Source organism: Mizuhopecten yessoensis, unplaced genomic scaffold, assembly GCF_002113885.1.
Source record: "Mizuhopecten yessoensis strain PY_sf001 unplaced genomic scaffold, ASM211388v2 scaffold1883, whole genome shotgun sequence".
In the NCBI taxonomy this organism is placed as follows: domain Eukaryota; kingdom Metazoa; phylum Mollusca; class Bivalvia; order Pectinida; family Pectinidae; genus Mizuhopecten; species Mizuhopecten yessoensis.
In genome coordinates this window covers 1,225,997-1,240,319 of record NW_018404269.1, presented here as the reverse complement: position 1 = coordinate 1,240,319, position 14,323 = coordinate 1,225,997, and the positions used below count along the sequence as shown (strand labels likewise).

Genomic DNA, 14,323 nt, shown 5'->3' with positions numbered 1-14,323 from the left:
GGGCTATCACTATAATATATAAATGGGGGCCATTTATTAACAGATCAATGAGGAACATCATTAAAACAGATCAATGGCGACATCACTATAACAGATCAATGGGGACATTGCTTAAACAGATCAATGGGGACATCACTATAACAGACCAATGGGGACATCACTATAACAGATCAATGTGACATCACTAGAACAGATCAATGGGGACATCACTATAACAGATCAATTGGGACATCACTATAACAGATCAATAGGGACATCACTATAACAGACCAATGGGGACATCACTATAACAGATCGATAGGGACCTCACTATAACAGATCAATGGCGACATTACTATAACAGATCAATGGGGACATTGCGATAACAGATCAATAGGGACATCACTATAACAGACCAATGGGGCCATCCCAATAACGGATCAATGGGACATCACTATAACAGATCAATGTGACATCACTAGAACAGATCAATGGGGACATCACTATTACAGATCAATAGGGACATCAATATAACAGATCAATGGGGACATTGCGATAACAGATCAATAGGGACATCACTATAACAGACCAATGGGGCCATCCCAATAACGGATCAATGGGACATCACTATAACAGATCAATGTGACATCACTAGAACAGATCAATGGGGACATCACTATTACAGATCAATAGGGACATCAATATAACAGATCAATGGGGACATCACTATAACAGTTCAATAGGGACATCAATATAACAGATCAATAGGGACATCACTATAACAGACCAATGGGGACATCACTATAACAGATCAATGGGGACATCACTATAACAGATCAATGGGGACATTGCTTAAACAGATCAATGGGGACATCACTATAACAGATCAATAGGGACATCACCATAACAGATCAATAGGGACATCACTATAACAGACCAATGGGGACATTGCTATAACAGATCAATGGGGACATCGCTATAACAGATCAATAGGGACATCACTATAACAGACCAATGGGGACATCACTATAACAGATCAATGGGGACCATCACTTAACAGATCAATGAGGACCATCACTATAACAGATCAATGGGGACATCACTATAACAGATCAATAGGGACATCACTATAACAGATCAATGGGGACATCACAATAACAGATAAATGGGGACATCACTATAACAGATCAATGGGGACCATCACTTAACAGATCAATGAGGACCATCACTATAACAGAGCAATGGGGACATCACTATAACAGATCAATGAGGACCTTCACTATAACAGATCAATGGGGACATCACTATACCAGATCAATGGGGACATCACTATAACAGATCAATGGGACATCACTATAACAGATCAATAGGGACATCACTATAACAGATCAATGGGGACATCACTATACCAGATCAATGGGGACATCACTATAACAGATCAATGAGGACATTGCTAAAACATCTCAATTGGGACATCACTACAACAGATCAATGGGGACATCACTATACCAGATCAATGAGGACATTGCTAAAACATCTCAATTGGGACATCACTATAACAGATCAATGGGGACATCACTATAACAGATCAATGGGGACATCACTATAACAGATCAATGGGGACATCACTATAACAGATCAATGGGGACATCACTATAACAGATCAATGGGGACATCACTATAACAGATCAATGGGGACATCACTATAACAGATCAATGGGGACATCACTATAACAGATCAATGGGGACATCACTATAACAGATCAATGGGGACATCACTATAACAGATCAATGGGGACATCACTATAACAGATCAATGGGGACATCACTATAACAGATCAATGGGGACATCACTATAACAGATCAATGGGGACATCACTATAACAGATCAATGGGGACATCACTATAACAGATCAATGGGGACATCACTATAACAGATCAATGGGGACCTCACTATAACAGACCAATGGGGACATTGCTATAACAGATCAATGGGGACATCGCTATAACAGATCAATTGGGACATCACTATAGTCGATCAGTTGGACAACGTTTGTTGTGAATGACAATTTATCAGTTACACATCCAACTTTTATCTATGTAAGTCTTAGTCAGCATTTACTAAATTGAGACAGAATTCTGGAATACTATTTAAGTTGAAAAAATATCTAAATCAAGGTACAAATCTGTTTGAAGTTTTCCGAACAGAAACTAAGCCTTGCGTACCAACCCTTTAATCATTGACTGATCAGGACTAACCATTGATTACACAGTTTTAATAATTAAAATTATGCATATATGAGTTTTTACTTGCTGTATTTCATGCTCTTGCACCCATACAATCCCATTTGCCAGGTTCTAATGACAGTACTTAATGACCATGAATGACTTGGTCCTTCTCGTAGATATATTGGAGGTTACTACATATTGGGAGAAACAAGTGGAAATAGTGTAAACTTTCCACTCTGCGGAATTTCCACTTCATAACACTATAAACTTTAGATGGAATTCATATCAGCTATAAATGTTATGGGAGGGACCATGTTGACATCACTATCATAATACTTATACCTGGTAACATATAAAAACACTGGATATACCACTTACCCTCCCTTGAACACAGCTGTTCTTTTAAACAAGCACACATAATATATACACTTACTTCAGTTAAATGTTGAATGAAGATAAATCCATTAATTTTCTATGAGATCAAAAAGTAATGATTCACGTTGAATGTTACATTAAATTTGGCATGCATAGGCTATGAATGAATAGAAAATTGTCTGGGATAGATCAACTGAATGTATTAAAAGTAAATGTTTTGGTATTTGTTAACTCATTCACCCCTCAACACAGATTTGAACTCTTCCAATTCAAAGGTAAGTATAGTTCATCATAAAATTTCAGGGGTGAAAGAGTTAAGGATAAACGATGCACTATGTATCACACTGTTCTTGTAACGTGTGTTAGATTTATCTCCCTTGAAAAGTTTAAAATTACCGTAAATTTAAAATCGGTAATCTGTTGTCATGACTGCTGGTTTGGCGACTAGCTGGGCACAGGTAACATTTTTATAGGTAAGTTGACCGGAGGCCATAACCACCGACCGTCTGATCCCGGACAATAGGCTACTAGGTAGGATCGCCATTATTGACACTTCTCAACACCACAGTTAATACAAATTACAATGCAGTAATGAGCTAACACAAATAGCTTTATACTAGAAGCGTGGATATTCAATACATTCCCTTCAAATATACACGAAGGGAAAAAATCAAAAGCAGAATACACTATTTTTATGATGCTTCATTTTAAAATATTGAAATAATTCACGAGGTTATCGATCACTTGGTGTTGGACTCAAGATCAACATGAAAGACATGCACACTAGGCTTAGCGATTTGTGAAAAAAACCCAGAACTAACATGGAACGGAGCCTATAATTGAAACACTACATTTTTATTATTATGCAAAAACCACCGAGATGTCGAAACATAAGTTGATCGACGATTCTCTGGCATCGGAATTAGCTACACATTCCGACTTCGTTTGATTTCTGCAGGATTCGTCCATCATCCACTACGGAGGGAGACCTTCATGGGCCTGTTCACTCCAATAAATCAATCGTTAATTAGTCGCGTTATAAACACCAAGCTACCTTTGATTCTACTTTTCCAGCTTGATACCGTTTACTTTCATGATTTTTTCCCCCAATTTTTTTTTTCACATTGTTTTTTCATTTTTCATTTTTTTTTCAAATCTGACCCCATAAACGTACCTGCCCACTATACCCGAGTGCACACTATACCCGCAAATTTACGGTATCGTCTAACACTCTGAATCACATATGCAATCAATTGTGCCTAACCTTTCAAATGTTTCATTAATTAACCGTGAGCTCAAAAAACATTTCATAGGTTTCTTATTTTGTAATATTGAAAGAAGATATATTTTCTCATATCTGTTTTAAAAATTTTCAGGTCAACTGACAGAAGTATTTCATTAATTCATTAAAATGCAAGGCATTTTTTTTTAATTAATATTACAATGATAGAAAATGTTCAATTTCTTTTACTGCATGGTGATACAGAAACGATTCACAGAGCAATTAATACATCATACTTGCCAACTTTTTAAAACTTCCATGGAGATGATTACGAGTGCTAAGAATTATAAACATGAAAAAAAATGTGCGTGTATAAACCCTAGGGAAAAATAACTCTTTGAAATGGCATCTTTCAGATGAAATCTTTAGATCTTAGAGAAAAGGAACAGTAAACAAATTCAATGGTTAAAAATGCTCAATTTAAGGGAGTCTCCCTCCACAATAGGGAGAAGGTGTATGATACATGGTATGATACATGTAGTATTACCAAAACATGATCTAATCTCGCGACGTCATCACTAATCAACCAATGCATCATTGTTCGATACGGAATGTGTAGCACAACTATGGTACAATTTTTAAAGACTTTGGTATGTCCCAACACAGCAGAGGACACTCTGCATCATTTGCAATGCGTATTCTTCTTGTTTCCTTTTTACTGTAATGAAATATAAAGCAAATAACATAAATTCTATAAACTTACCGTCATCGCTGTCATGGTGAGAGAGGGCAGGCACTAAGCTCTGAGCCCGCTTCCTCTCGATCACCGCTGGCGGCACCCAAAATTTCTCCGTGACGTCTCTAACAGGTGAACTGGGGCTTGACCCCATAGTGTGTCAGCATCTCATCCATAGAACAGCTCACAAAGTCACAGTCAACGTCACATCATCCGCACCATTCAATATTCCAATATTTCATACTTGGGAAGCTAAATGAACACATGCAATAATGAAATTCTTTCCAGATTGTTTAAGTCCTTCACAAATATGATAAGTTGTCCCAAAACTAATCAAATGCCAGAAGTTTTTATTTTCCTATTACATAATGGTGCCCTGGAATGTAACTAGAATTTTTAATTCTCACTTCTTTGAACTATAAATCATGGCATTTAGTTTGTGCCTAATTCCTGTGGTGAGCTGCAGCATCTGTGTGATAACACTGCACACAATAACTTTGTTTACAATCCTCGACACCAACATCGCCTGATAATGAGCCTAGTTGTGAAAGTTGGCCGATGACAGTGAGAGTGTGGAGTCACACCTGTGGTGTGGATCCAGGGCCACACACCTATACATGTAGCTGTAGAACTGTGCTGTGGCTTAGATGGTATCGTTGGCCTGTAATTGATGTCCTCACCATTATCAGTGCCTGTCACAGTGTCACAACACCATACAGTCCCTGCGACAATCTCTCTGTCACTCCCGCTCACACAAATATCTTCCGCATCAACTCAGCCTAGCGCTCCTGTATCAGCCACACTGGGTATAGCCACACTGCAGTCTCCTACATGTACCTAGGGCAGCCAGGCCGGAGACTCTTCATCACTGTATACCTATGTAAAAGGGGAGACATCATTTAACACCTTCAGATTAACAGGGACATCAATGTTCACCTAGGGAATATCATTATACAGAGAAAACGGCATGCAGTCTTCATTACAGTTAAACTTATGTATACATTTTTTCAAGACAAAAGGGGATATATTTTTTTATTACAAACATCTAGACAAAAAAAATAGAATTCTGATTACATGTAACATCTGAATGTGGGAAGAAATGGGAGAAGGAGAAAACCCAGGTGGTGGGCTAGGTGACCCAATACAACAAAAGATACAGCTAGCATACACTAATGATAAATGATACTGTAACTTACAGACAAAGTATACCACTAGACCAAATCTATTACATTTATTACATAATAGGCACCTTCCAGCAAAATGTGTTTATTGTAAATGATTTTAAAATGATCTATTAGAGATTTTAAACCACTGTCTTGAATGTGTTAAGGGTAAAGGGTACCAACTAGTTTATTATCATTGTCACTATTGTGAAACATTTGTCCTTTTCAAAAGAAATAATCCATAAAAATCATATGTTGCCATGCATTTTACAGAATTGTAGTTGTTTTAATAGCAGGGGTTAAAACTCGGGACTTAACATTACAAAGCCTATACTTTACCGATATTGACATACAGGATTTATACGAGTAGTATGTCAAAATGAGAGTCCTTAACTCATTCACCCCTGAAATTCCAGAATGAACTATTCCAACCTTTGAATTGGAAGAGTCCAAATGAGTCTTCAGGGGTCAATGAGTTAATATGTATATATGGGCCGCTTATAGGCATATAAATAAACTTGACAGGGGAAGTTACTCTTAGCCAGTTAAACTCCCTTTGGTTTTTTCATCTTCTAATTGTGGCAGATTTTAATTGTAGGATTACGGTCGCCTTCTAGCTTCACGCTAAAGGGAATTCCCCTTAAGCTCAGTGGTAGAGCATCCGCCTAGAAAGTCTGGGATCGCAGGTTTGATCCCCGGTGGAAGCACCCTTAACTCTTTTTCTTGTTAAAATGGTGTCTGTGGCCCTCCCTGAGGTGACAGGGAGTTAGAACCTGGGTTGTTGTGGAGTTCAAGGGCAAACAAATTCAAAAAGTAGGGAGTAGTGTGGCCGATTCTTATTGTACATAGGGATACGGTCGCCTTCTAGCTTTGCGCTAGAAGGATCAAATTCCCCTTTAGCTCAGTAATAAAATATCCATCTAGGAAGCCTGGGATCGCAGGTTCGATCCTTGGTGGAAACAAACTTTTCTCTTTCCTGTTATATTTAAAAGGGAGAATATTCAAGATCAAAAAAAATCTAAATGGCACTCGTCTTTGTGATAATAGCTGATGCGGTCTCTACCCTTTATCTTTTTAGTTCTGCCTGTTTTGACCAAAATGTCAAGATTATAAGAAGGTTCCATTGTATTTCTAGAATACATATGATATAGGACAAATAGACAATTAACCTGTTTATGGAAAGTTGCATGAATTTCCACGACACATATGTGGCTATAATAGGATATCGGCATGTTGAGATGTTATTGGTTTTCAGAGAGCATCACAGTTCTGGTCAATTACTATGGTCAATCACCTAAATGGCTGCCCCTAGGTGTGGTGCGACTAATCACCTAAATGGCTGTTTTCAGGTGGCTGCAGTTGGACAATTGTAAGAGCATTAATTCTGCCCTTTAAACAACAGACCAGGCCCTTCCTTTACATAGTATAGTAACGATGTTATAACATCAGCCTCTGATCACTGCAGTATCATACTTAATGCTAGGAGTGCTTACAAAAGGGTTGGAATGGGCAGTGACAAATATACCTTATTTATCCAGCTATAAGCCCATGCTTGGTGATAAGCTCACATTTATATATTGCAGTTAGGAAGAAATGCCAACAACATGTTTTTCATTATCCTGCAATAGTTCAATCTCCATACTTTCAGTCAACAACAGCTTTTTAATTATCCTGTAATAAGCCCATCCCCCCTCACTTTCAGTCACAGATTACCTGTTGGCCCCTAGGCTTATTGTAGGATAAATACGGTATTAATTGTGAATTATGTACACTTTAGATACATGTAAAGTGTCCCAACATGTTTCCACTGCATGTTTTTACTGTATACGTACAGGCTTATAAATAACATTTTCCTGGTAAAGTTATATGTTATTCCTCTATATAGATACACATACAAAGACAACTCTACCTTAAGGCTGCAGGTCCCATTCAAGATTAGGCAGTCCCATTTATTTTTATCCATTTTCTTTTTCATATTGGCCATGTTTAACATATCTTTCTATCTGATTCTTTCTATCTGATTGGTATGCATTTTTGGCAGTATTTTCATGGTAATCCGGTTTTAACAGAAATCATCTGAACCAACATGAACTACAACAATGTCCAGGGGGGGGGGGGGAACTGGTAGTTATATATATATATATGCATGGGCAAACTCCACTACAAGAAGCTGTCAATAGAACAAACAAATAGTTTCAGCTATATAGTGTTCAGTGGAGTATTGTTTTCAGAATATGAAACTTTTTTAAAGTATAGAAGCATTTAAAGAAAATACTGAGGCACTCCCTTGTGCACTTTATAATGTTTTGCAGGCATAGTCTTGTGTTAATAACATAATTTGAATGACCGACCATATCTAAGCTATATTGCTTCAGTCAAAATAAAGTCTAAAATTAATATTTTTCAGTATATATTTAAAATGCATTAAATATAGAAAAGATATTGAGTGATCATAATAGAACTTAAATAATCTACCTGACAGTGGTGGATTTCTTGGCCATAGGTTGATAATGCATGTATTCCATGACTTACAGGTAGGTTTTCAATATGCAAAGTGTATAAGAATGCTTCAAGCTATACTGTAGATCAAATCTATTTGAAAAGACTACTTCATCATGCGTATACCATCAACATTTCAAAGGAAATACATATATTTACCTGTTTTCTATTATATGTAAATCTCTGATCAAGTCTATTCAAAGAACTTAAACAAAATTCAAAATACCTGTTAAAATATTTGTATATCTTACATGAAACTTGATTGTAACATACACCCTCCTGATGCCACAACCAAATAGAGCCAGGATTTAACCCTTTCACCCCTAGGTAACTTTAGTAGACTCTACCATACATTGATCTTGATGAGTCCATTATGGTCTAAAGTGGTGAAAGGGTTAATGAGGGATTAAGTATACATATATATATATATTCTCTTGAAATACAAAATGAATTAGATTAAAATACCTCTTTTGCATTTATTTGATGAAAATAATGACTTTGTATTTGATGTTTATTACCACCTAACAGAATATATCAAATATTGATTTTATGCATAAAGAATATTCACCCTTTTTTCACAAAGCTTTAAGTTCACAAGCTTTTTTATTTACAGATTTGATAAAGAATTTTGCTCTTTAAAATAATCTCTTAATCAACATGATAATGTCACTCAATGTACCATTATACTGGATTTACAACAGTGTATCTTCATTATACTGTTTCGGACCTTTTAATCTGTAATAATATTTTTTATACATTGATACAAATGTATTTGAAAAATTTGAATGATTTATCAGTAAGTACTAATGTATCACATAAATACATAAAAAAAATCCACATACTTACTACAGACAATTTGACATATATAAAAAAAAAAAAAAACAACACAGAATTTATTTGATCTGGCATTGCTCTCCCATTTAATTACTATTTAATAGCAAAGTGTTACATTTTACTAAAGAAAGATATTTTTTATGATGACCTTTTAACAAAAATGCATCTGATTCACCATAAGGATAAAACACCGTGATCTCTTGGTTAAACAATATAGAGCTGTCGGGGAAGCATAACAATGTGCCTGATTTGCTATTGACCCCATTATGGAATTGTTTTCTAAAAGGACAGGAAACTTGCATACAAGTCTTTACAGTCTGTTTTACAAAACTTTTACATTTTGTATGTGGAAATGCAACCCTTAATTTCTCTGCATATGAAATTAAGATTTTTGTACATTCATCCATTTACAAGTTACATAAAAATCCAGTGAAAATGTTGTACATGCATACCATTTATGATCTTATATATGAATTGATGTTAACATATGCTGTGGAAAGAGTCAGGCGAATTTTAAGATGCATAAGATGCATGCATGGACGGAGGGAAAAAGCAAGTCACTTCAAACTTTGTGAATTAAGCAAGGGTAAAAATAACATATTGTACTTACACTGAACCATAGCGGATTAAAATGAACACTTTTTCGTCCAGTGGAGCTCCATATGTGACTATGGATAGACTTAAAATTAAGATACTGTTTAAAATGTCACGGATATGATGTGTGACAAACAGAGTGGCACAGGTGTTTGATACCGATGATACTGCTAAGTACGTATATATACCAGCCAATACACCTACACCTAGCCCGTATACATCTCTCACTACATTGTCAACAATGGGCGAACCGACGACAAAGCAACCTAAAAAAGGCTCAGGGCAAAAATTGATATTGTCTGTTTGTCATCTATAACAACTGTGGCGACCACAACGCTGTAGGAAGTACAACAATGCTGTAGGAACTATCAACGCTTCAACATCCACTTGAGGCTAGTTCAGCCACATCGAGAACAATTAAATAATCTGGCAGTGCTACCCCGAGGAGGTCTTAGTCCCGAGCCCGTCATTATCGGGATACATTGGAGAAAACCTTCCGCAACCTGATTAATTCTCGGTTCCCATCACCTGTTTCACACAATTACCCTCCCCGGTATATATATTCCAATCTTGTAAAGTCAACCACCTGACAAATTTGACAATTTCTCCCACTAACACCGAATTTCTGTGATTGTATTAAGGTCATGAAAGGTCAATACACCTTCCGTGTATTGAATCGACCCTACCAGGTACACATGCAGTCAAACACTTACAATGCAAAGGCAATAACAAATTCAAAATCATGCAGAAGGACTGTTGATTGTTATCAACCAAATTACAACATGATATATTATACTGGCTAAAAAAGCCATACACTGAAATTTGTATAATATATTATGTTAGCTTTAAACTGTGTTAAATTTTTTCTAATTTAATATTGAGCCCACTTTAATTTATGTGCCAATCTTTTGAGGCTTATTTATTAACGTTTTTCTGAGACTTTCCTAATTTTCTTTTAACATCTATGAGAGGCTCTAAATGTACAGTGTAAATCTCTAGGTTGTCATTTGTAAATAATCATAAACCACAGGCTATATGTATCTATCTGTAAGTCTTCAGATATAACTACCTTAGATCTCTAGGTGTGACTACCTGTATATCTCTATGTGTGACTACCTGTATGTCTTTATATGTGACTACCTGTATGTCATTGTGTGTGACTACCTGTATGTCTTTATATGTGACTACCTGTATGTCTTTATGTGTGAATACCTGTATATCTCTATGTGTGAGTACCTGTATGTCTTTATATGTGACTACCTTTATGTCTTTATATGTGACTACCTGTATGTCTTTATGTGTGAATACCTGTATGTCTTTATGTGTGATTACCTGTATGTCTTTATATGTGAATACCTGTATGTCTTTATGTGTGAATACCTGTATGTCTTTATATGTGACTACCTGTTTGTCTTTATATGTGACTACCTGTTTGTCTTTATATGTGACTACCTGTATGTCTTTATGTGTGAATACCTGAATGTATTTTTATGTGACTACATTTATGTGTTTATATGTGAATACCAGTATGTGTTTATATGTGACTACCTGAATGTCTTTATGTGTGAATACCTGTTTGTCTTTATATGTGAATACCTGTGCCTTTATGTGTGAATACCTGTATGTGTTTATGTGTGACTACCTATTTGTCTTTATGTGTGACTAACTGCAAATCTTATATATGACTTCCTGTATGTCTTTATGTGTGACTACCTGTATGTGTTTACATGTGACTACCTGAATGTCTTTATGTGTGAATACCTATGTCTTTATATGTGAATACCTGTGTCTTTATGTGTGAATACGTGTATGTGTTTATGTGTGACTACCTCTTTGTCTTTATGTGTGACTTACTGCAAATCTTACATATGACTTCCTGTATGTCTTTATATGTTATTATCTTTATGTGTGACTACATGTATGCCTTTATATGTGACTATCTTTACGTATGACTACATGTATGTCTTTATATGTTACTATTTTATGTGTGACTACATGTATGTCTTTATATGTGACTATCTTTATGTTTGACTACATGTATGCCTTTATATGTTACTATCTTTATGTGTGACTACATGTATGTCTCTATATGTTACTATCTTTATGTGTGACTACATGTATGCCTTTATATGTGACTATCTTTACGTGTGACTACATGTATGTCTTTATATGTTACTATTTTATGTGTGACTACATGTATGTCTTTATATGTGACTATCTTTATGTGTGACTACATGTATGCCTTTATATGTTACTATCTTTATGTGTGACTACATGTATGTCTTTATATGTGACTATCTTTATGTGTGACTACATGTATGTCTTCGGGTGTGACAAAGGTTTCCCTGTGGCTCCAGTATTGAAGCTTTTTCCTTTTTGACTACCTTGCAATATTCAGGTGTGACTATCTGCAAGCCTTCATTCAGTATGTGACTTATATTACCCAAAAGCCTTCATATGTGACTTACCTGTAAGCCTTTTCGTGTGACTAGCTACCTTTAAGTATGTTCGTCATACCTGTAAGATTTGTGTAAGGTTTTATGTTTTTATGTTTGATAATCCTAACATATGGTACCGTAGTTCATGTATGTCATGTTTCAAACTGAATGTGCTTTGAACATTGCTATTTATGGTTGTATGAACAGCCATAAAACCGACCATAAATGCCCGGAGGAAATTCCTGGAAAATCTGTGACATGGATTATGGACCTCTCATTGTAAGTATTAGCTTCGTCTGATTGAACTGTTTAAATGAGATTTATTCAATATAAACTGCTTCACCAGTGACCTAGCAGCCAGTCAGCTTCACGCTTCATCACACTCTGGAGGCAGCCCAATTGATTTCTTTCATCAATAGATGTTAGTTCTGAAATTTCTGTTCTTTCTGATCATTTATTCGCCATGTAAATTCGGAACTCTAGCGACACAGATATCCATTTTATTAGACAGAAAGGTGGAAATTCTTGTGGACAATTGTAGTAAAACCTTGCATCACTAAAGACCATAGTAAACTAGTCCAAATCAAATGAATTGTGAATCCATTATGATAATTCAGGGGCGAAAGGCAATGAAAACCACGGAAACGCGTCAATCTGACGACTCTTAGTTCCCACCAAACATTAACGATTGTAATAATTTCCGTATCAGAAGTGGCAAATCAATTATTCATTCATTATATACTTTTTATTCAGCTTCACTCGGTAATTTCAAACTACAATGAAAAGGAAATTCTGTAGGAAAATTCTGCACTGATCAATCAATGTCTGTGTTTTGTGTGTTGTCAACACAAAGTCAGCCTGTACAAAAGAGACACCTTCGAAGGATTCTTTGATGCTAATACTGTACCGGTACCATATAAAAACTGCCTGGATCATCCCTACTTCTACATGAAAGAGAACTTGTATCATTTATTTTTCTTCTGTATTCTAAGAATACAAAGATGTACCCAAGATTCTCAGAAACACGATTTTTATTTTTCATTTCAATTGTATACTTTCCCTATGCTAAACCAATATCTAGTTACATTTTGTTATTCACATTAGATATGTTCTCTATGGAAAAAAAATGCATATATTCTCTAAGTTCACATATAGCAACAATAAAAGTAATAAAATAGAATAAGCTATAACAAGAATTTATTTGATTTGAATTTGAGAACAAGTCTTATCTAAGCAAAATACACCAATAATGAATGTTGCACAAAAACTTTCATAACGTTGCATATCAAGTAGAGTGACAACTGCAAATTTTTGCATTTATTAAATTTCCCATAAATTGAAATAGAAATATGTTTGAGTGGTTTTACAGGTAATTTGATGTGTTACCAATTACCAGGAAAGGAAATAAGCAAAGGCACTCACATCTCTAATCTGTTAAAAAAAGGGTTGACATTTGTCCATTTGACCTTGAATACCTTGCAAAGTCATTTACTTTTCAGACCAGGTGAGCTAAAAATGTAGAGTGTTCGTCTGCCACCACTATCATTGGCCTAAATTACTTCAGACTCGTGGAAACAGTTTTGCTGATGGGTCTCAACTCCTGGGCATGAAACAACTGACTATCTACAATGTTTTCTTTACTTTTCAAACAAAAAATCTTTAATAGTTTTTAACCTTTAATATTCATTTCATTTCAACAAATTTTATTGACAAAATTATTACAACTCAATTGGATGTAATAGCAGGCAAAGCCTATATAAACTCTCTCCAACGGTGGCTAAATTAATGGATTCTGTTATTTTGGATTTGATTTCATTTTGAAATGAAAATTATAAACACAAAAGTTAAAGGGATGTAATTAACTCCTTCTTAATTAACATAACTGGAATAAAAATACATTCACACTTCTCACTTCAAACACAAAACACTTTCACAGCTATTATTTAATTTTGTAACATTTTATATAAGCTATCAAATCACAGATTTAATATCTTGCTGAGTCTTCAGGTGTGGTCCTGCCTCAGAGGGATTCCGTATGAAAAATGTTCATTTTCTTTTTATTCCATATAACTCCTAGCTAGGTAAAATTTGACCCAGCATGCCTGCTCCCAATCATCGACAGTAATTTCATGAATTATCCTTAACTTTACCTTGCTAAGTAAACTGTACTGTTCCTTTAATTAAGATGAGGTTGTCATGCTCTTTTAAACACTGGAGATTATAGAGATGCCTGGAGTGATTCAGTCATGTGCGA

General features: G+C 35.5%; 1 protein-coding gene across 4 annotated transcripts in view; it reads right to left on the bottom strand.

Annotated features, from left to right (window-relative positions):
* LOC110442317 (synaptotagmin-6-like) overlaps positions 1 to 14,323 on the bottom strand; it is a 137,730-nt gene that overhangs the window by 121,626 nt on the left and 1,781 nt on the right. For 2 of the 4 annotated variants that reach the window (XM_021485865.1, XM_021485886.1), the window contains exons 1-2: positions 9,648 to 9,852; positions 4,569 to 5,417 (exon numbers count right to left, since the gene is read on the bottom strand). In XM_021485865.1, coding sequence (XP_021341540.1) covers positions 4,569 to 4,695 — 127 coding nt within the window. In that variant the 5' untranslated portion in view covers positions 4,696 to 5,417; positions 9,648 to 9,852. Of the gene's footprint in view, positions 1 to 4,568; positions 5,418 to 8,179; positions 8,250 to 9,647; positions 9,853 to 14,323 lie in introns of those variants that run through there. The other 2 variants (XM_021485878.1, XM_021485872.1) reach the window with 2 other exon arrangements.